Below are 23514 nucleotides of genomic sequence, written 5' to 3'. Positions count from 1 at the left end.
TGTTGCTTCAATATATCCACATCATTTTCCCTCCTCATGAAGCCATCTACTTTGTGAAGTGCACCAGTCCCTCCTGCAGCAAAGCACCCCCACAACATGATGCTGCCACCACCGTGCTTCACAGCTGAGATGGTGTTCTTCGGCTCGCAAGCCTCCCCCTTTTTCCTCCAAACATAATGATGGTCATTATGGCCAAACAGTTCTATTTTTGTTTCATCAGACAAGAGGACATTTCTCCAAAATGTACGATCTTTGTCCCCATGTGCAGTTGCAAACCGTAGTCTGGCTTTTTTATGGCGGTTTTGGAGCAGTGGCTTCTCCCTTGCTGAGCGGCCTTTCAGGTTATGTCGATATAGGACTCGTTTTACTGTGGATATAGTTACTTTGTGCCCGTTTCCTCCAGCATCTTCACAAGGTCCTTTGCTGTTGTTCTGGGATTGATTTGCACTTTTTGCAACAAAGTACGTTCATCTCACAGTCAACTTATTGCATGTAAACTTCTGACCCACTGGAATTGTGATACAGTGAAATAATGTGTCTGTAAACAATTGTTGGAAAAATTAGTTGTGTCATGCACAAAGTAGATGTCCTAACCGACTTGCCAAAACTATAGTTTGTTAACAAGAAATTTGTGGAGTGGTTGAAAAACGAGTTTTAATGACTCCAAACTAAGTATATGTAAACTTCTGATTTCAACTGTGTATATCAACCATGCCCATTTAGATGGTTCGTTTGACAAAGTCTATGAAGAAAATTAATGGCGTTTTTGTAGGGTTTTTGAATAAACGCTGAAAATAAAGTATGTGGTAAACCCAGGCGTAGTAGATTTTACACACTTTTTTATATGAGATGATCAGCTAACATCACTTTTTGTGATTTTTGAGGAATGTATGTTATTAAAAAAAGTCTTCATAATTCATAAAGTTCATGTTAACTGACTGCTATTATCTCATATAACCAAACGTATAAGATTTCCTAAACCCGTTAACCTCAGACCTTATTTTCTGCGGTTTACCTTAAATCCCTATTCTTTCCACATTAGTTTATCCCATAGGGATGGCTGGATGAACTAGATCAAACTAATTTCCGGGTTTTTAGGACTACACACTGGCGAGCTCTATTGCGTTTCAAATACAACGTTTTTCAATTTCGGACCAACTCCACCTATCTGGCTCCTGGTATCGAATTGAAAGCTTGCTTCGTCATTCCTGTCGCAGTAAGTTTCCGTGTTTTTGCCGCGTTCAAAGCAACTGGGAACTCGGAAATAAGTCAAATGATGACGTCAGTGATCTTCAGGTCGGAAGGTCTGTGCTCTCCAGTTCCCACGTTGGAATTCCGAGCTGGATGACCTTTCAAATTGATTTTTTTTCCCAGTCTGAGCTCGTTTTTTTCGAAGTCCCAGTTGTTTTGAATTCGGAAGTCAGAGATTTCCGAGTTCCCAGTTGTGTTGAACGCGGCATTAGCTACACCAACATCTCACATATGCTATGGTTGGTGTGCAGTGATGGCTTTTATAAAGAGGAAAGAACGATCGAAAGAAAGGTTCGTAGTTGGAAAACATTATAGGCTTCCTATGGGGTTGTGTTGTAAGAGATTCTTGCAATCTAATGTCGTCGTCCACTTGGAAATTGCCAGGGCGCGTGCTGACAAGCCTGACCGAGCACAGAGGTCTGACTTCGGGCAAGGAAATGCAATTGAGACCCTGGGATTTCCGTGTTTGTAGGCCAGTCTATCTTGTGATTTGACCGTAGATGCTGTTTGTTTTGACTGTCTGGCGGTGAAGAGAATGGATACATTGTTACACGTCTACTAGAGTAGACGAGATGTTAACGATGTATACATTTTTCCAGGACATTAGAATTACGTTTCATGTACAGTCTGTGATAATTACGCTACATTTGTTGCATTCATTGTTTACCTACTGATTCTTTAAGAATATAACTGATACATTCTTCATGACCTTAGTACAGCTATCTTCCCCCGCCATGAACTCAAATTAGGTTGTGTACTATAGGCCTATTCCATTATAAATATTTTTGCTATGAAAACTAACCAATCGGATTCAAAATATGTTTAAAACTGTTATTTTAAACTGGATGGACTGTCAGTCCTTGAATCCATAGCCCCATCTATGCATTTGAGAGTGGTTTACATTTGTCCAGCACCATACCATCCCTTATAGCCAGTGGCATTGTCCAAATGGCAAATCAATTGGAACTTAATGTTATTATGCGACCTAGTCATTAGATGGGAAAAATGTGGTAGTTCTGTGTGAAAATGCAGCAAAAATGTCTGAATTGAAGGAGCTCTTCACCGCCATTGTTTTTTCGATGTCTTTCCCCTAGGTTTTCTCTCCTGTTGCTGGACCTGGAAGAGTATTACTTTGAACAGCACACAGTGTATCATGTGACAACCAGTTCAGCCAAAAAAAGGTAATGTCTGAAATTGACTGACTGACAGATCCACCCAATTTCTATCCCCTATCTATGTCATGGTGGATAGCAGCACAGTAGTAGCAGCACTGATACTCTTTACTCCTTGCAGAAAGATCAGAGGGTCACTCAAAGTATGCTCCAAATCCATCATATTTGAACCTGAGGACCATGTGGAGCCCATTTTAAAGGTGTGTTTTTGTGCATTGTAGTACAGCACCACTTGCCAAGGAGGATTTACTCAAATGGCGCTCAAGAGCCCGTATTTACAAAATGTTTCGAAAAGGAGCCCTGATCTTGCCTTTAAAATCATAATGAATGGATAGGAGGATCTGATCCTAGACCAGAGCGTTGCTTTATAAATAGTTTACATAGGTTTGTTATTCATACTGATTTTAACCTCCACCAGATTCCTCTCAGAGATTGCAAAAAGATTGAAGCGGTTGAAGAAAAGGACCAGAATCCTTTCAATGAGTAAGTCTAATTTAATTTGCAATTAAACTGGGTTTATGCACATACATAAACCAATAAGATGACAACTTCATTGATTTGAATGTTTTATTTTATAGGAGCAAACCAGCTGGCCTCACCATTTTATGCAAACAGGTGTGTTTAATTCAAGTGTTTACATTTGAATTAAGGAACATTTACCAACATTTTGTCATAGAATGTTGCTGACATTATTCTGTATAAATAGGTTTAGTACAACTAATCTAATGCACATTTTAACTTCAGGTTTACCTCATCAAAGAGAACAATGTCGTTGCACCTTACAGAGTTGAAAGGGTGAGTACATGAAATGTCAATTAGATTTGTGATGCAGGTTGTCCGATTTATAAACATGACATGATTTAGAATCAGCAGCTGTAGGAAAATGGATACTTTTGCACATTGTATGACTTTTCAAACCATTTCTAATAGGGAGACAGTACCTTTCTCTTCCATCTGGAAGTTTCCAGTAAAACGGAGGATGTTGTCCAAACATTACTTCAGGTATGCAACAGTACCATAGCCGGATTATTACAACCGTGAAAGTGCTTGCCTTCCATGTTGTAATGCAGCTTTTGCTTGCTCTCATTTATTGTTTTCATCCACTTCTCCAGCTGCATAGGGCCTCTTGTCTGGACAAGCTTGGAGACCAGACTGCAATGGTAAGTCATAACTGTACAAAACTGCAACATTGGAAGTACCAAAACATTGTGAAAACAGATGGTTTTATCGTGCAACTGAGAATATTGTTTGTCAACATACAGTAAATCGAACTGGATTGAACGGTTGAATAAGTAGTTTCAAACCCATTTAGCTTCCCTGTTTACCACAGCGTTGTTGTATACAGGACATGTAAGCTGTTTATTTTTTGTGCTTCTAGATTGCTGCTAATTTACAATCCAGATTGGCAAGAACTTCATTTGACAAGAACAGGTATGTACTTAAATAATATGAGAATAAGCTCTTGGTCACAACCTTGATGTGATACTGAAGTACTTACATAATGCATTGAGTGTCTAATTCCTCTCCAGCTAGCTACAATATATATCACAATGTATGGTTTGTTAGTTTAAAATGCATATAATACAATATTTTGGTGTTCTCAGCTTTCAGAATGTTTCAGAAATTCCACACATGGAATGCGAGGCGGAGATGGTCACTCCATTGGTTACAAACCCTGGTCACGTGTGTATAACTGACCAAAGCCTCTACTTCCAACCACTCAATGGCTATCCTGTGAGTTATCCATACGTACACATGTTATGCCAGTTTGCTATTATTAATTGCGATTTCTCTAAGATGGAAAATGCCTTCCTTGTTGGGATTTTGTGAAGATACAATCTGGTTTCTGTCTCCTCTTCCGCAATGTTCGTTTCAGGAACAGGTAGTCCAAATCGAGCTCCATCGAGTGAAACAAATCTATAAGAGAAGGCATGGACTCAGGCCATTGGTGAGTGCGATGCTCAGGAGGTTTTTCAACCGAGCAACGTAGAAACCGATTAATTTCTCATTCTGGTTATTATCTAGTGACCTGAAGAGTAGTGGTTGTATTCGTTTCAAGTCATTCATCTGAAATATTTGCATCATGTTGATCTAACTAGTCAGATTATGCCGCTTTTTCATACCCCGACCAAGTTTAGTTCCATAAATGTAGACACGCCTGAGGCTGCTCTGTCCCCAACTATAATGTGTTTTACTCTCCCTCCCAAACTAACTGACTCGCTCTGTCTTGATCAGGGGCTGGAGGTGTTCTGTACTGAAAACGACTTCTGCTCGGACATCTATCTGAAGTTTTACAAGACCAGCGACAGAAATGACCTCTACTACTACATCGCCACGTTTCTGGGTCAGTAACACACAGCAAGTTACGGAGCAAACATACAAACACATTTTGCAGGAAGACCTCGCGTTAGCTCTTTCTCTCTGAGTTGATCCCGGTGAGACCATAAATACCTCTATGGGCCCTGGTCAAAGGCACTGCGCTATAGGGAATAAGGTGCTATTTGGATTGCATTCCCGTAAACATACCAGATTCCTGATTTTGTCTCTCTCCCCCTCGCAGAGAACCACATGGTGGAACACACAGCGGAGAGTTACATGCTGCAGTGGCAGCGCGGTCACCTCAGTAACTACCAGTACCTTCTGCACCTCAACAACCTGGCTGACCGCAGCGGGAACGATCTGTCTCAGTACCCCGTTTTCCCCTGGATCATCGCTGACTACAACAGCACAGAGCTTGGTGAGTGGGGCGCAAGGTCTCGTTTTGGGCAACACCTTTTGGCTGACAGAAATTTGACGGACTGGACTACATTAGGATCATGTAGCGCTGTAGCATCGGGCTGAAATATTTTTGAGCCAGTGTTGTATATTAGCATACTTGGACGTTGTCCATCTTTCCTATTCATTTGGAATTGCTCTATACCTGTGTAGTAACACTGTAATTACTGTAGTAACACCAACATGTGGTTCCGTAGTTATTAGGTCATTGTTTTGTAATGGATCCTTTTGATTCTGTCTCAGATATGATGAACCCTGCAACTTTCCGTGACCTGAGCAAGCCTGTGGGAGCGCTGAATAAAGAGAGACTAGAGAGATTGTTGGTGAGACTACCCTTTGTCCCAGGCTCAATGACCCCTTGCATTATTTCCCCCTTTGAGTCAGGACTGATGTGCCGCAGTTTAGAAAATTGGATTAAATAATTGATATTTGTAAAAACCCAAGGATGTTAATCGGTTAACCGGTCTTATCGGTCTATAGGTTAATTTGCATACTTTTGTGGAATGAAATTGGCAAGTGTGTATTTTCATTAGTCGTTATGTATCTTATTTATCACAGGCCCACAGTATACAGAGCCTAGTTTGAGGAGCGGAATGGCCTACCACCTGTCCGACAGCTCGAGAGTAGTTACTCAAAAAGTTGGTAGTGGAGTGAAGCCTGCTTTTGTAAGCCCAGTCATTGTGCAACAAATTACAATTCTAAATGTAATCGCGTGCTAAACTGTTGTGATGGCAACGATTTAAAAAAAGATCTAATTAAAGCGTGCATCCCAGTCGCTATTTGATTGCATAGGCTGTAGTCAACGGTAGGCAAGCGATCAGCACGTCACCGACAACTTTACAATGTGAGGCAGAATTTGGGGGGGAAACCTGAACGTTTTACTCTACTTCAAATAATGAGTCATGTCTAACCTTGCTTCAAAGTAGCCTAGCCAAAATCCATCCATAGAAACACGGAGGTAATTATTTTATAAAGACTTCCTCGTGCCATTAACCAGCATTTCTCTCCAGTTCTATTGTTTAACTTTCTTTCGTTGTCCAAAAGCCAAAGGCACAATCCTAGTCATATTAACAACCCCCATCCTAGTTGTTCCTTGTAGATTCCCCCTCATTCTATGTTTTTAATATATATTTTTCTCTGTCACATATGGAACCGCTGACATTAGGTATGCAGTTTAGCACAGTTTTCTTCCCCCAAATTGCATTTAAGGCAAATGTTTGAAAATGACGTTTAATTAGCTGCATCATTACAGCAGTTGCTGCTATATCCTTTTGACTGTAAGACATAAAGCTTGTTATTGTTGCATGTTTTCATTGAGCTCTTAATGAAAAATGTCAGTTCCTTGCATGCATGCATAGTATTTTCTGTTGGTCACATCATTTTACTGGTTGGAAAAGAAATGTGACCGTTTGTTAATAAAGGTTGGTTAGTCGGCAGTAAAATTGACTGAAATTTGCATCCCGACTAAAAGCACAATAAAATGTTCTAACTAGGGTGCATCTCTCGCTTCCTTACAGTCCCGGTACAGAGACATGCCTGATCCTCGTTTCATGTACGGCAGTCATTACTCCTCTCCAGGCTATGTGCTTTTCTACTTAGTCAGAGTTGGTATGTCAACGCCTTCTTATATTGTTTGACATATAGTACCACATTTTGACTGTACAAACATTGCCGCTGTGTGTGTGGTTATTGCAAACGGAAGCTTTTACATGATTTAATGTACTCTCTGAGAAGGCTTTCATGACATACTATTATTTTTTTTCTCCCTTGCAGCCCCAGAACACATGCTGTGTCTTCAAAATGGCCGCTATGACAATGCAGACCGCATGTTCAATAGGTTAGTAGCTTGCTTCTAGTTCTGCCCAAGAAAGTTAATGTCACCAGTTTTGGTTGTTCATTTAAAGAAGGAAAAATCACCTATTACATAACTATTAGAGAAAAATATAAAAGTAATGTAATGGCCCATTTGCTGTAAGGTATCTGTGACCAAAAGATGCATATCTGTATTCCCAGTCATGTGAAATCCATATGGTAGGACCTAATTAATTAATTTCAGTTGACTGATTTCCATATATGAGCTGTAACTCAGTAAGATCTTTGAAATTATTGCATGTTGTGCTTATTTCTGTTCAGAGTACTATGTAGTTAAAGTGAAACAACCTTTGCAGACAATAACCTAACCAGGATAAATTAGGAGACAGGTGGAAATGATGTGTAACCCTTTTAGTAACATTGTAACAATCTTTAACAACCAACTCTGTAATTACAATGTTGTTACAAGGATATACTGTACGTCTATTTACAATGTACTTACCCAGGACCCCTTAGAATCAATGTCAGCTCCCCCGCAAACATCAAATTAGCATAATAGAAAAATAGAATTCTTTCAGTTTAAGCTAGAGATGTTTTTTTTGCTTTGGATGCATCTCCGTCCATCACATCCGCCGATGTTGCACTTCCGCATCGTCGGTGAAAGGTGACAGAGCTAGAGCGGTGTTTGTCAGATCATGAGACATCTCTAAAATCGGTCTTCTCGCAAAATTGAAAGTTTGGCCTACTCTTGAAAGATGAGACTTGCCCTACGAAAACGTCTTGGGACTCGTCTGAAGTCGGTAAAGCCGATCTGCCTGTAGCATCCGAAGAGTTTGGGCTACACACTAATATGACCCCTCTATGGAAAGGTGAGACTGTTTTGCTCTAGGACACCACAGGCATCACGAGACTCGTCTGAAGGTCCCCTGGTACCAGTTGAAAAAATGAATGGAAGTATACAGTGCATTCGGAAAGTATTCAGACCCCTTCCCCTTTTCCACATTTTGTTACGTTACAGCCTTATTCTAAAATTGATTAAAAAAATGTTTTCCCTCATCAACCTACACACAATACCCCATAATGACAAAGTGAAAAAAGTTTTTTTTTAATTTTAGAAACAACAGAAATACCTTATTTACATAATTATTCAGACCCTTTGCTATGAGACTCGAAATTGAGCTCAGGTGATTCCTGTTTCCATTGATCATCCTTTCCGATGTTTCTTTAACTTTATTGGAGCTACCTGTGGTAAATTCAATTGATTGGACATGATTTGGAAAGGCACACATCTGTCTATATAAGGTCCTACAGTTGACAGTGCATGTCAGAGCAAAAACCAAGCCATGAGGTCGAAGGAATTGTCCGTAGAGCTCCGAGACAGGATTGTGTCGAGGCACAGATCTGGGGAAGGGTACCAAAACATTTCTGAATCATTGAAGGTCCCCAAGAACACAGTGGCCTCCATCATTCTTAAATGGAATAAGTTTGGAACCACCAAGACTCTTCCTAGACCTGGTCGCCCGACCAAACTGAGCTATTGGGGGCGAAGGACCTTGGTCAGGGAGGTGACTGAGAAACTTCCAGTAGGACAATACCAATCAGGCCTTTATGGTAGAGTGGACAGGCGGAAGCCACTCCTCAATTAAAGGCACATGACAGCCCACTTGGAGTTTGCCAAAAGGTACCTAAAGGACTCTCAGACCACAAAAAGCAAGATTCTCTGGTCTGACTAAATCAAGATTGAACTCTTTGGCCTGAATGCCAAGCGCCACGTCTGGAGGGAACCTGGCACCATCAGTACGGGGAAGTGTGGTGGTAGCATCATGTATGGAGCTGTTTTTCAGCGGTACCGACTAGGAGACTAGTCAGAATTGAGGGAAAGATGAACAGTGCAAAGTACAGAGAGATCCTTGAATAAAAATCTGCTCCAGAGCGCTCAGGACCTCAGACTGGGGCGAAGGTTCCCCCTCCAACAGGAAAACGACCCTAAGCACACAGCCAAGACAATGCAGAGTGGCTTCGGGACAAGTCTCTGAATGTCTTTGAGTGGCCCAGCCTGAGCCTGGACTTAAACCTGATCTAACACCGCTGGAGACACCTGATAATAGCTGTGCAGCAATGCTCTCCATCCAACCTGACAGAGGTTGAGAGGATCTGCAGAGAAGAATGGGAGAAACTGCTCAAATACAAGTGTGCCAAGCTTGTAGCGTCATACCCAAGAAGACTCAAGGCTGTAATCTCTGCCAAAGGTGCTTCCACAAAGTTCTGAGTAAAGGGTCTGTGATTTTATTTTTATTTTTATTGTGTAGATAGTTTTTTACTCAATTTAATCAAATATATATTTCCCATCGCTGCAACTCCTGTACGGACTCTGGAGAGGCGAAGGTCGAGAGCCATTTATTCTCCCCCGAAAAACGACCCTGCAAAGCCGCACCACTTGCTTGACCCGGAAGGCAGCCTCACCAATGTGTCGGAGGAAACACCATACAACCGTGTCAGCGTGCATTGCGCTGCCTCATGGGTCTCCTGGTCGCGGACGCCTCAAGCACTGCGATGCAGTGCCTTAGACCGCTGCGCCACTCGGGAGGCCTAATTTCATCCATTTTAGTTTAAGGCAGAATGCAGCCAAGGTCCAGGTGTCTGAATACTTTCCAAATGCACTGTGTATGGAGAATATTTAGTGCAAAAATAAGGTGTAAAATACATGTAAAAACAGAACCAATGTTTCCTGATCTTTCTTATATCGCTCAGAAAATGGGTTTCCATGGCCTAAGATCACCATGCACAACGCAAAGCATCTGCTGGAGTTGTGAAAAGCTCACCGGCGTTGGACTCTGGAGCAGTGGTAATGTGTTTTCTGGAGTGATGAATCACGCTTCACCATCTGGCAAACTGACGGACAAATCTGTGTTTGGCGAATGCCAGGAGAACGCTACCTGCCCCAATGCATAGTGCCAACTGTGAAGTGTGGTGGAGGAGGAATAATGGCCTGGGACTGTTTCTCATGGTTCTGGTGAAGGGAAATCTTAACGCTACATCATAGAATGGCATTCTAGACGATTTCTGTGGTTCCAATTTTGTGGCAACAGTTTGGGCAAGCCCTTTCCTGTTTCAGCATGACAAAAAAGTGCAACGCGAGGTCGGTCCATACAGAAATGGTTTGTCGAGATCGGTGTGAAAGAACTTGACTGGCCTGCATAGAGCCCTGACCTCAACTCCATCGAACACCTTTCGGATGAATTGGAACGCTGACTGTGAGCCAGGTCTAATCGCCCAACATCAGTGCCCGACCTCACTAATGCTCCCCGCAGCAATGTTCCAACATCTACTGGAAAGCCTTCCCAGAGAGTGGAGGCTGTTATCGCAGTAAAGGGGAGACCAACTCCATATAAATGCCCATGATTTTGGAATGAGCTGTTCGATGAGCAGCTGTCCACATACATTTGGTCATGTGGTGTCGCAGTAATCCAAATCCATTTTTAAATCAAATATTTTTTGTATATATTATTGGGATACTTCAACGGGTCTTACATTTTTTTTTTTTATCAAATCGCAAAAGGATGCTTGGTATGACCTTCTTAAAACGATTCCATATAGCTTAGTAGTACTTCCCTCCCCCGGCTTAGACCGGGCTTAGACTCTTATGGATTTGACAAAGATTCATATTCCAGACTCAAAGCAATAACTATTAGTCAAATGTACTAATTAGTTAGTAAAACGTACTAACATAGGTTGGTGAAGGTCCTAGACTATTTATCAACCTTTGTATTACATGTGGATTCATTGGTAGTGGCACATGTAACAAGATCAGATTTTGGTTTGAGTAAGTGACATGGTAATTCAGAGCTGACTTTCAAACATGTAATTACACAAGGTTAGTTACACAGTGGAACAAGAAAATGTGCAATAGCATCAGTAATTACACATGTGGAATAACCTTCAGCAAGTAGATGTTACAGATATCTTGTTCCAATTGTGCAACTACTATGTTACTACAGTTGTTGCTGTGTAGTTACATAGTAATAGGGGCAATTTAAAGATGCACTATGCAGAAATTGCTGCGCCATTTCCTGGTTGCTAAAATTCTAATAGTTCGCATCATTTCAGTTTATGTGACAAAACAAGCAAGTATAGTGCAGAGAATCATTGTACCATCTAAACTGCTGTGAAATATCTTTTCCATAACCAAAAATGTTTTATTTTCAGCGGTTTGAAGCTGGTGTACAAATCCAAACGTAGAAGACTCAAAAAATAAACTTAAGAATGGGAAGCATAGAAATAGTGTGTATAGAACTACTGTTTTTTAGACTTGCTTTCAATGAGAATGACAGATCTATACACACTCTTCTGAGTAAATTTGGTAGGTTCACACGAAAAGTTGCATATTGCAGCTTTAATGTAAAGGGTTAGCCAATTAGGTTTACAATATTTGACTGAATCAACCATGCCATATTGTTGAAAAATGGGTTTATTAATGTGTTTGCAGCATTGGAGAAACGTGGAAAAATTGCTTAGAGGGTGCAACTGACTTCAAAGAGGTAAAAAGTACCTTGAGTGGAAAATATTTTATAATGATCAGAATTGTATAATACCAAATCTCCCTTTGCACATTATTTCTGTCACATGTGGCTGTTTCCTCGTCAACCATCTGTTTCAGTTAATCCCAGACTTCTATGGGAATGACCCCAGCTTTCTGCTAAACTGCCTTAGTCTGGATTTGGGGAAGAGGCAAGGTGGAAGCTCGGTTCAAGATGTAGTTCTTCCACCATGGGCTGCAGGTAACAACTACAACAGGGAAACCATTTTTCGGGTGTTATATTTTTAGTGATATTATTTTGGTTGTGTGTGTTGTTTATGTTCATTATTCTCCTGTATGTATGGTGTAGATGCCAGTGATTTTCTTCAGAAGAGTCAGAAAGCGCTGGAGAGTCAGTACGTGTCAGAACACCTGCACGAGTGGATCGACCTGGTGTTTGGCTTCAAGCAAAAAGGAAGTGAAGCCGTGGCAGCCCACAATGGTACAAGACCCTAGGATATTATCAGAGACTGAGTATCCATTTGCCTGATGATGAAACCTTGTTTTTAATTCATATGGGTGTGATGTAATGATGTTGATTTCCCTGGTTTTAATGGCAGTGTTCCATCCGTTGACATATGAGGGTGGCATCGACTGTGATAGGTAATGAAACCATTAGTGTTATCCGCCTCTCCATATTTCAGACATATCCAGGAAACTGATTAAATGATTGATGAAATACTGTTTCCTTCTCTGTTCTCTCCCTCTGAACAGTATAGAGGACCCCAATGAGAAGATTGCCATGTTGATTCAGATCCTGGAGTTTGGGCAAACCCCGACGCAACTGTTCACCACCCCACACCCACAGAGGATAACACCCAGATTCCAGAGCATATCGCGAACACCCAGTGTAAACACACCCCTCAACGAGCTTTCTCCAGGTAACACCCTCACCCACACACTGACCGACAGACAAACGCAGGGAACAAACTCACTCACTTGTACTCACAGACAGACAGTCAATCAAATACTGACATTGCAAAATGTCGGTTTGTTGGATCTTTTTCCCAGTCAGACTCAACGTTTTTGCTTTTGCGATATAATCGCAAGTGCCAGTTGTTGAAGTTTGGAGGTGTAGTGTTAATTAACCCGTTCTTCTTTTTTTAGCATCCACCAGTGAGGACTCCTCCTTTGAAGACCTAACCGAAGAGACTAGGAGACTGGCTTGGAACAACATAGCTAAACTCAAATTGATGTCCACCCACAAAATCCATAAAGAGTGAGTGAGAATTTAAACTGTCATTTTTCTCTCCGCCCCTAAAATATGTTCACCCTGTTCTTGGACGGTGACTTTTCAACTTGATCACCTCTGACTGAATACACTCCTTGCAAAAACACAGGGCTGTGACGGGCATCGCAGTGACTCGGACCGCGTCGTCTGTCTTCACAACATCACAAGGTCTGGAAAACCTATCAGCTTGTAAAGTAGACTTTGGTTATGTTTTAGCATATGGTGAATTCAAATATTGCTGAGCCTTTCCATTTGAACATTAATGTCCAATTAATATGAGTATCATTTGCTATTGAAGTCTGATAAGGACTAAAAGTACTTGTCTCCTCCAGACTCGACACTGAAGATGTTCTCCAGAGAGTCTAATGGATTGCAGAGAAGCATGTCCTTCTCCAACATGGTACTGAGCAGAATGTTATCCCCTCTCGCCCCCTTTACTGTGAAACCATTTACATTATTATGAGATGAATGTATGAATTGGTATTCTGCATTTTTTTCCTGCAGGCATTATCATCGTGCTTGATGCTACCAGAGGATAAGGCCGTAGTCTGCTCCTCTTGGGACAATAATGTGTGAGCATTTTCAGTTCATCACTTGACCATTACCTTAACATTATTCATCATAACATGGCCTATTCCAGTCAGCACAACATGGCCTATTCCAGTCAGCACAACATGGCCTATTCCAGTCAGCACAACATGGCCTATTCCAGTCAGCACAACATGGCCTATTCCGGTCAGCACAACATGGCCTATTCCGGTCAGCACAACATGGCCTATTCCGGTCAGCACAACATGGCCTATTCCGGTCAGCACAACATGGCCTATTCCGGTCAGCACAACATGGCCTATTCCGGTCAGCACAACATGGCCTATTCCGGTCAGCACAACATGGCCTATTCCGGTCAGCACAACATGGCCTATTCCGGTCAGCACAACATGGCCTATTCCGGTCAGCACAACATGGCCTATTCCGGTCAGCACAACATGGCCTATTCCAGTCAGCACAACATGGCCTATTCCAGTCAGCACAACATGGCCTATTCCAGTCAGCACAACATGGCCTATTCCGGTCAGCACAACATGGCCTATTCCGGTCAGCACAACATGGCCTATTCCGGTCAGCACAACATGGCCTATTCCGGTCAGCACAACATGGCCTATTCCGGTCAACACAACATGGCCTATTCCGGTCAGCACAACATGGCCTATTCCGGTCAGCACAACATGGCCTATTCCGGTCAACACAACATGGCCTATTCCGGTCAACACAACATGGCCTATTCCAGTTTACACAACATGGCCTATTCCGGTCAACACAACATGGCCTATTCCAGTTTACACAACATGGCCTATTCCAGTTTACACAACATGGCCTATTCCAGTCAGCACAACATGGCCTATTCCAGTCAACACAACATGGCCTATTCCGGTCAGCACAACATGGCCTATTCCAGTCAGCACAACATGGCCTATTCCAGTGAGCACAGCATGGCCTATTCCGGTCAACACAACATGGCCTATTCCGGTCAGCACAACATGGCCTATTCCGGTCAGCACAGCATGGCCTATTCCGGTCAGCACAGCATGGCCTATTCCAGTCAGCACAGCATGGCCTATTCCAGTCAGCACAGCATGGCCTATTCCAGTCAGCACAGCATGGCCTATTCCAGTCAGCACAGCATGGCCTATTCCAGTCAGCACAGCATGGCCTATTCCAGTCAGCACAGCATGGCCTATTCCAGTCAGCACAGCATGGCCTATTCCAGTCAGCACAGCATGGCCTATTCCAGTCAGCACAACATGGCCTATTCCAGTCAGCACAACATGGCCTATTCCAGTCAGCACAGCATGGCCTATTCCAGTCAGCACAGCATGGCCTATTCCAGTCAGCACAACATGGCCTATTCCAGTCAGCACAGCATGGCCTATTCCAGTCAGCACAACATGGCCTATTCCAGTCAGCACAACATTAATATTTCATCACATCCATTCATACCCAGTGTTCTTCCTCCCCAGGTATTTCTACTCGATACCATTTGGCAGGCGTCAGGACACGTTGATGGGCCATGATGATGCCATCAGTAAGATGTGCTGGAAGGACAACCAGCTTTACACTGCATCCTGGGACTCGACAGTCAAGGTTAGGGACACATCATGATCTTGATGATGAACACCATGGGTGTAAAAGGACAGCCTTTTTCCAAATGATCTTTGTATTGCTTAATTCATTTCTAATTCAGCTGTTTGACAATATAATAGGCCTGTATGAATGTTAATATTTCTATTTCTATTGAAGGTTTGGCAATGTGACTCTGCCGATATTGCGAATAATAAAAGATGCCAATTCCAGTTGCTGGCAGAGTTTGAACACGAAGCGGGGGTAAGGGCCTGCCTATCACCTCACATGATGCTAACGTGTCTCTCAGAAATTACTTTACTGTTTGTGATCTGTTTGAGTCTTTCTGTCCAACAGCCTTACCCTAACCTATGTTTTCTCCATGTCCAGGTGAACACTATTAACCTAAACCCAGCAGGTACTTTGTTGGTGTCGGGGACTAAGGATGGAACCGTCACCATTTGGGATACCAGTAGCTCAGTACAACTCCATCAAGTCCACTGCCATTCAGGAAAGATCCACGATGTGGCCTTTAGTCCTGGTACGTATGTAATATTAACTAATACGTCCCTCAATCCCAGTATGGACTATACATGGGAGCATTTAAAACACGTTTACTGGTAGTTTAACCCTTATCATTGAGGCCGCCACCCACAGGAATAACTGTACTAGAGTAATACAATTAATGATGAGGTCTGCTGGTCATTGTCAATGGGGTTTATAATTACTCCCTTTCACTCTACACCTTCGCTATCTCTGCATAATATACACCAAGCATGACTGAGCCAGCTTATCAAAGGCATTTATTTATTTTCACAGACAGCAGACACATCTTGAGTGTAGGAGAGGACTCGTGTCTGAAGGTAATCGACGTCCAGACGGGCATGATGATCTCGTCTGTGCAAGCTGATGAGGAGCAGCGGTAAGGCCACACCCACGCTGTCCCACTTCCATTTCAGTCCATGGCAACTTCCTTTAGTCCCTGCTCAGAAAGATCTGGAAGGAACTTACCGGGTAAAGCAATATGGTGATAGCCTCTTGAATCCCTCTAATTAGCTGAGTGGAGCTTCTGCCGTATTTCTTACACCTATCCAACCCTGGGTTTGTGAACAGAGGCGAGGGGCCAGAATATAACAGGTTACTTACTATACCTGTATCTTCATTCGTCCCTGGCTCATAATGTGCATCTGCATAAATATAATGACCCTTGCCTGACTGTTACCATGTCCCTGGGGACAGTTGTTTCTGCTGGGACGGGAACACGGTCCTGTCAGGCGGTCAGTCCGGACACCTCCAGGTCCTGGACCTGCTAAGCAACAAAGTGACAACCAGGATCCCTGGACATTCAGGTACACCAAACATCATCACTAAAATGCCAAAACACAAATGAAACAGCATAAATGAATACCAGTACACTTCAATTAAATCTGGTATCATTCAAACGGTCCCTCGTGTATACATGTGCAGAATAAATTGCTCTTAATCTTTTATTTTTCTTCGGCCCTGACCAGGTGCAGTCACAGCGATGTGGATGAACGAGCAGTGTAGCACGGTGATCACAGGTGGCGAAGACAAGCAGATCATCTTCTGGAAACTTGACTGTTGACCACGGTGCTAGATAGTCCCGCTGTACGTGTATGTACAGAGGTGAAGTCCAAGAGGGACACTCACAATGAGACATCTTTTATACTGTCTGGCTCCAACCAAAGAGACTATCATCGTCGGTCAAGGTAACTACATAGGCTGGCTGGCCTGCTGGCTGGCTCACCCAGAGATGGTAACGCATTATCATTGCACATATGACTTTACAAATATACTGGTCCAGTTAGCAGGGACAACAATCATACTCCTGTCGGGAGTTCTCAAACAAAATCTAATTATGAACAATATAACCATCCTCAACCATGTTAGCGTAATAACTTGGCCACCCTCAACCATGTTAGCGTAACAACTTGGACATCCTCAACCATGTTAGCGTAACAACTTGGCCACCCTCAACCATGTTAGCGTAACAACTTGGACATCCTCAACCATGTTAGCGTAACAACTTGGACATCCTCAACCATGTTAGCGTAACATTGGCCATCCTCAACCATGTTAGCGTAACAACTTGGCCATCCTCAACCATGTTAGCGTAACAACTTGGCCATCCTCAACCATGGTAGCGTAACAACTTGGCCATCCTCAACCATGGTAGCGTAACAACTTGGCCATCCTCAACCATGGTAGCGTAACATATTGGCCATCCTCAACCATGTTAGCGTACCATATTGGCCATCCTCAATCATGTTAGCGTAACATATTGGCCATCCTCAATCATGTTAGCGTAACATATTGGCCATCCTCAACCATGTTAGCGTACCATATTGGCCATCCTCAATCATGTTAGCGTAACATATTGGCCATCCTCAATCATGTTAGCCAATAGAAATGTCCATTTTAACCTAGTGAGGGTGGTATGGCGATGATTAGATTCTGCACATGCCCTCTTGCAGCATTCCCTTGCTAATTTTGCACTTCAATGCTTTTGCCAGACAGTCAACCCAGGTTTCTTTAGATTTGTTTGTTTTTTACATTATCTTACTGAACAGCATGTTTTGCTTGTCTGTCTATTGTTTAAGCGTTCATTCAGTTGTCATAGTGCCTTAGCGACTGACCATTTAATCATGATGTAATTGACCGCATAGTGGTCGGAATAAACCTCTGGCACAAAACAAACTGTATAGCAAGCAGTGTTTCAGAAATACCTGCAGTAGAGATTATCATGACAATAAATAAATGTACAATGTAACACACTTTGAGCAGCTGGAAAAGCTCTATAGAAATCCACTCCGTTCGTAGTATTATTAAATACACACGTGCTACATAAAAATATATTCATTCGATTTATTTTCACCCACAATTTTCATTTGAGAGCAGCAGTAATTCATTGCTAATGCATGGGAAATGTCCAAGAGTTATTGTAGATTTAAAATAAAAAATTAAATAAAAAAGGAATATATTAATGCACCTAACTGTTGAACTTACACTGAGGCATAATTCAAAATAATGTTTATAAGCGCTTTGGCCCAACTGTATTTGGGGAACTGCTTTACTGTGACTGAGTAGACTCAGGAACTCTCACCCATGCAAAGAGTGCATTTCTTTCAAGTTTGTCAACCTTGTCATAGCAAGATAAATATGTGTGTTACTGAAGCGTTGTGCTATGGCATAGACTGCCAATGCACTGTAACTAACCATATACCACCCTGTACATCCATTTTAATAGAGATGACCCATCTTGTTTTATTACTTTAGATTTTATTTACATTATGTGGAGCTTAAACCTGTATTAACAAGGTAGTTACATAGCCAAGTACTGTAGAATGTAATTGCAGTATTGGAACATAGTTTTAAGTACTATGATACATGTTTTCCATTTGTGTAAAATTACACATTTAGACTTTTTTTTATATACATCGGATTTGTGAGGGGGAAACCTCCAATTTAGATGTAGTTTAACCTCCCCTTTTCCTATTGCTTTCGATTGCACAGTTGTCTCCACTGTGATCAGTTTATTTGCGAGTCCTTATAATCCTTAGACAGGTGTTACAGTTGTAAGTAATATGTAACAAAATGTACTCAGAATCTAGTACCACTACTAGCACTGTAAGTAAAAGCTGCCAGCAGCATTTGGCCTATTGGGAAGTAGCTAAAAACGAAGCAGTGCCCTCCTAGTGACGTAAGTGAATGTATTTGAGTGAGGTTGCTGAGACAAACTATGCTGTAAATCGGGATGTCTACTATCTTTCATGCCTTAGGGCTAACAGTGTTATGTTGCTGCAGTATGTCCTCCCAGCTTTTGTGTACTGTACAGATCCTGCTCAATAAAATATTGCACATCTGTGAATATAAGTTTATTTTTTCCTGGTGTCATTTTGTGGTAATGTTAGGTTTCACTGTAAACATAGCAGACGACATGAAACGAAGAGGCAAGTTTGTATGGCTTTATTTAATTAACACTGGAAAGCTGTCAATAGTAAAACACAATTGTGTATTTTGTGCGAAAATGACGTTGATGATCATGCAGGGCATTTTAACCCACCAATATATGCAGGAATGGATTGATAGAAATGACATACAGTTGAGATTAAACTAAATGATAGTATCTACATATTATTGTGGGCTGGTTTTGAATATTATTATGTTAGGATACCTTCAAACACCCAAGCATTTTCACTTTCTCAGGTAAATAGTTTGTTCTTAAAGCTTACAACATGTACTAGAAGGAATACGTGTGAAACATTTCAAACGTATACAATAGAAGAGGGCAAAAAATACGGGTAATTCAAAGTACAGAAGAAGATAGATTGTGTCACTTGACTACAAAGTCATAGAAGAGGAAAGTCATTTCCACGGACAAAAAAAATGAGGGTATGAGATTTGTTAATTGATGAGCTCAAGGTATCATTCAATCCAAAGACTGGCTACAATGGAGCTTTAGCCCATTGGGCAAGACGGTGGTCTATTGCTCAGGACCCTATAAAATCAAATCTGTTAACCTGAATTTGTGGGGTAATTCAAAACCATAACTCCTCTAGCGCTGCAGGAATCGACATCTGAATCCATATGGACTTCTTTTAGAGCTTGAAACAAACATACTGTACAGAGATGATTTTACACACTTGACTTTTTTAATCGCAGAAACATGGTTATGGGTTTTGATTGAAGTAATAAAGATGCACATGTGACTGGTCTGTTTCACGAACGCAGGATGCAGCGTTGAGACATGGGGTTATGAGCACAACTCCGCGGAATCATCAATTCATATAACGTTATTGGTACTCCTCTTCATTTCCCATCACATGACTGCCGCCCTCACACCTCCGGGATAGAGTGATCCATTAGGCTCTTCACAATGCTGGAAGACATCCTGGAGACACGTAGAGAGAAACAGATGGACAGTATATCAATGATTGTTCCTCCCAGACTGTCCTGTGGGCGTGACCGTGTCCTACTAGCCTCGAGAAGCCAATCGCGGTTTCTTTAGAACGAAAATGAGAGTTCTGGGATCGCGAGACTAGTGTCCTACAAAGACAGACTTATATTAGCATATTCCCATAGGCATTTCCACCCCTTATGTGGTTTCACAGTATTTATGTTGAAAACCAATCAATATTCTGTTAATTTTAGATTTCTGGGGCGATTAGTGGTTAGTGGTTTTTGCGTCCGTTTCAACAGATCCCTCGATACATCGTACTCACTTTTTCGTCATGTGCTCAAAGATGATAGTGGGTGTCACCGTGACAGTTATCACTCCACCAGCGGAGTTCAAGATGTCTGTAATCTGGGGATCCTGAACCCAGGAACAAAAGCAGAGGGGAAAAGTGAGCAATTGCTGGCACAAAGAACAGAACAGCAAATTGACAAAAAATACACATTTTCTGATGAATACAGCAAAATGATCAAAGAAAAAAATGATTGTGAAAACATTGCATGTTTTTGAGTGCAACCAATCAGGACAGCTTGTTTACCTTAAGTCCAATGACATTCTGCCCATTGACTTCACAAATGTGGTGATCAGTCAGGAGGCCGTTGCGGGCAGCAGAACTGTCCTTCACGATAAAGGTGATCTTCCCCTTCTTAAAGATGAAACCCAATTGGCCGTTGATGTCTTTGTGCAGGGTGATGGTGCGCTCAAATGGTCTGTCAGAGGAAATGTACAGTTGCAAACACTATAATACACACCATAGTACTATAATGATATCTGTTGCAGCTAGAGTGTTTTGGCACACAGTATCCTCATCCCGAAGCATGATGGACCAAGTCAAGTCAATAATTCAGTGATGTAACTGGATCCTCAGTTGAATTATGAATGGCTGGTGGGAGCTCACCTGTCCCGTACCACAAAGGCTATCCTCTCGGCGCTGGCGTTCTTCAGCACCTTGTGGGCCTTGTCCGTGCTCCACCCAGCGCAGTTCTCCCCGTTTATCTGCAGCACCTGATCTCCAAAACGCAGGCCACCCAATGCCGCGGCAGTGTTCGCCTGTACCAGCTGAACAAACACACCCTGCCAAGCAACACTGATACTCAGCAACAGAACTGTATCCAAAGGAGACATTTTGAGTACAAAAGTGGCGCTATAGTCAGGCTTGCTAAAGGGAAAACCTAGGGTAGCCTACTATTTTGTTCATACTTCCAACTGGATCGTTTTATATTACTTGACAAGTCATTGAATAGTGCCAGTGTCTTACATTGTCCACAGATTTGAGGCGCAGTCCGATCTTGCCGTCGCTGTCCTTGCAGAGGATGACCTCCCTGATGCCTTGTCGTATCTCAGCCCTGCGGATGCCACAGTCATTCCCTGTGATCGGAGCGCTCATGTAGCTCAGAGCGGAAGTCCTGGGAGCCACTGCCTGCAGAAACCACACAGAGCTAGCATATCACTCTCAAAGAGCCACAGAGGTGAGAACATTCATCAGCATCCCATGGAGTAGATGACAATTACGTTACTTTATGGTTCATTTCTGCAGTTTTAGATTAAACAGAGACATGATAGTAAAGTAATAGTAAACAGGGTTGGTGTCAATTGTATTTTATTTCAAGACCGTGGACTGAAATTCAACAAAATCAACCCTGACAATAACTGCCACCATTTTATATCAAATTATAAACAAAGAGTGTGATTACCCCAGAGTAGTCTTCTGCTGGTACCATGGACAGCGCCTGGCGAAGTGCATCCTCACTGAGGTTCAGCCCCATGAACTCTGAGAGCTCAGGGTACAGTTTGGGGTAGAGTCCTGGAAGGCAACCAACACCAACAGATACAGTGAAATGAGAAACAAAGGCAAGCTACGATCAATAATTATTTCCCATTTGCTCTAAAAGTGGATACAATTCTACCATCATTTGTGAGACATGATATCAAAAGGTTAGTAGAGTCAGCACGTGAAGACATTACAACATATCCAGACTGCATTATTGATAATGGGAGACTTATGGGAGGAATTGGTTACCTGTTTCTTCCTCCACAGGATTTGGATTTGGAGCATCCTGTACAGCAAGTAGAGCAGGTGTCTTGCTTGGACTGGCGGAGTAAGTACTACTTCGAGCCTGGTAAAATAATGAGGCCAATTAGTTATACATGTGCTCAATAACAATGCATTAGGTGTTTCTGGAGTGTTGAAACAAATATAGGACTCTTACCTGTATAAATTGATCCACCTTCATGTCCTCCAATGATGGATACAGCGACATGGTGGTTTCTAAAGAGAAAAGTTGCAAAAGATTGTCAGCAAAGACTCATAGCTATTCTAATATGTTTCCTTTATTCCTCGGTGTAATTACAGGCTTTCGGCATCTGTAGGCCTAACTGGTAATGTCTAATACATCAACAACTACCTAATTTATGTCTGAAAAATGTACATCAAAGGTCGTCTTGGTCTAGCTGGCAGTCCTATCAAATGTTGACTAAATGCGGATAGGCCTAAACCCAATATTGTTATTTCAGTAATCCAGGGCAGCACCAAATCGATCACATGAAAACAAGCTCCTGTCTATTTTAATTGATGTTTATCAAACTGCACATGAGTTAGACTATGTTCTCATTCCCCGTAAGGGATTTATTCATGAGACATCAAAGCATAAGCCTAGTATAAAAATTAATCGAAAAACCGCATTATGACGCGAACCCCATTGAGATGCTTCCAGCTATTTTTATACAAGGGAGCATTAGACGCAGTGAACCTAAACCAGAGGGACGAATTAGCCAACTCCTCAGATATGACCTGCGAATATAATAGGCTACTCATATTTGATACGAATAAAAAGCGTGAACTAAACACTATAGCCAAAATGTAAGAGACGGAAACGGGATCCAGAGATATAACCGTGTCCAACATTGATAAATACCACGCGTAATATTATGCTAACAATAGACTACCACCCTAATATGCCGGACAAAAAATAACTAATGTCGGTTATTTGGCGTTTTTCTTCTAAAGCATCAATTTAAAGACTATATTGTATGCATCATTGTGGCTATTTGCAATATAGATGGGGATGTGTAGCTTAATTGAGAAATTGCCTACATTGTTATGTTTGAGAAAATAAAAAAGACAGGAGGAAAACGCCAAAACTCACCTGGCAAGCGCGAGGAAGACCGAGAGAATAGCCTACTTATATGTGTTTTTATTATGCGATATATTGACTGTCCGTTATACATGCACGGTCGCAAATGGTCTAGTCTACTGTGCTGTTTTTTCCATTGAGGTGTAACCGTTTCTGATATCCGTACGTTTGTTGTGGAGACAGCTAGGCGGCTATGCGAGTCTTGCGCGACCTTGTCCAGCCCATTTATTATAGGACAAGGTAACGTAACAGCCAGATCAGTTACCTAGAACGGCAGCTGTATAGCTTAAAATCACAAGAAGAATAGTCCCTTAAGGCGTTTTACTGTGTTAGATATCTATATAAGTGAACATAGTGGAAAATAAAAACATGTGTTTTCTTTAAATTAATATATCAGAGAGGTTTTAATTTTCAGTATTTTATTCGTTTTCTGTCCCTCATCTAACTGCTTTGCCATTCATCTAACTGTT

General features: G+C 41.9%; 2 protein-coding genes across 3 annotated transcripts; one reads left to right on the top strand and one right to left on the bottom strand.

Annotated features, from left to right (window-relative positions):
* The first annotated feature begins 1210 nt into the window (after nucleotides 1-1210).
* Nucleotides 1211-18834, top strand: LOC139367120 (neutral sphingomyelinase (N-SMase) activation associated factor). Of its 2 annotated transcripts, XR_011626844.1 has the most exons (32): nucleotides 1276-1542; nucleotides 2346-2432; nucleotides 2545-2623; nucleotides 2842-2906; nucleotides 3002-3038; nucleotides 3168-3218; nucleotides 3354-3425; nucleotides 3536-3583; nucleotides 3802-3854; nucleotides 4028-4157; nucleotides 4300-4371; nucleotides 4659-4767; nucleotides 4984-5160; nucleotides 5442-5521; nucleotides 6716-6806; nucleotides 6972-7035; nucleotides 11497-11548; nucleotides 11668-11788; nucleotides 11897-12028; nucleotides 12147-12189; nucleotides 12301-12467; nucleotides 12694-12805; nucleotides 12927-12985; nucleotides 13150-13217; nucleotides 13322-13389; nucleotides 14836-14959; nucleotides 15116-15199; nucleotides 15326-15476; nucleotides 15755-15857; nucleotides 16175-16284; nucleotides 16447-17261; nucleotides 17357-18832. XR_011626844.1 is itself a non-coding variant. In XM_071105178.1 (31 exons), the coding sequence occupies exons 1-31, from the start codon at nucleotides 1505-1507 to the stop codon at nucleotides 16539-16541; spliced, it is 2742 nt and encodes a 913-aa protein (XP_070961279.1). In that variant the 5' UTR covers nucleotides 1211-1504; the 3' UTR covers nucleotides 16542-18834. The 2 variants fall into 2 exon arrangements, 1 of the variants encoding a protein (XP_070961279.1); XM_071105178.1 differs by having other exon boundaries at nucleotides 1211-1542; nucleotides 16447-18834.
* A 74-nt stretch (nucleotides 18835-18908) lies between these two features.
* Nucleotides 18909-23217, bottom strand: LOC139366757 (syndecan binding protein (syntenin)). The gene is made up of 9 exons (XM_071104458.1): nucleotides 23057-23217; nucleotides 22121-22179; nucleotides 21931-22027; nucleotides 21605-21714; nucleotides 21169-21330; nucleotides 20809-20984; nucleotides 20449-20620; nucleotides 20179-20270; nucleotides 18909-19847 (listed from the first exon to the last, which is right to left on the bottom strand). The coding sequence occupies exons 1-9, from the start codon at nucleotides 23136-23138 to the stop codon at nucleotides 19793-19795; spliced, it is 1005 nt and encodes a 334-aa protein (XP_070960559.1). The 5' UTR covers nucleotides 23139-23217; the 3' UTR covers nucleotides 18909-19792.
* Between the last annotated feature and the right edge of the window lie 297 nt (nucleotides 23218-23514).

Source organism: Oncorhynchus clarkii, chromosome 15, assembly GCF_045791955.1.
Source record: "Oncorhynchus clarkii lewisi isolate Uvic-CL-2024 chromosome 15, UVic_Ocla_1.0, whole genome shotgun sequence".
Classification (NCBI taxonomy): domain Eukaryota; kingdom Metazoa; phylum Chordata; class Actinopteri; order Salmoniformes; family Salmonidae; genus Oncorhynchus; species Oncorhynchus clarkii.
Note: the sequence above shows the minus strand (reverse complement) of the source record. Positions and strands in the feature narration are given on the sequence as shown.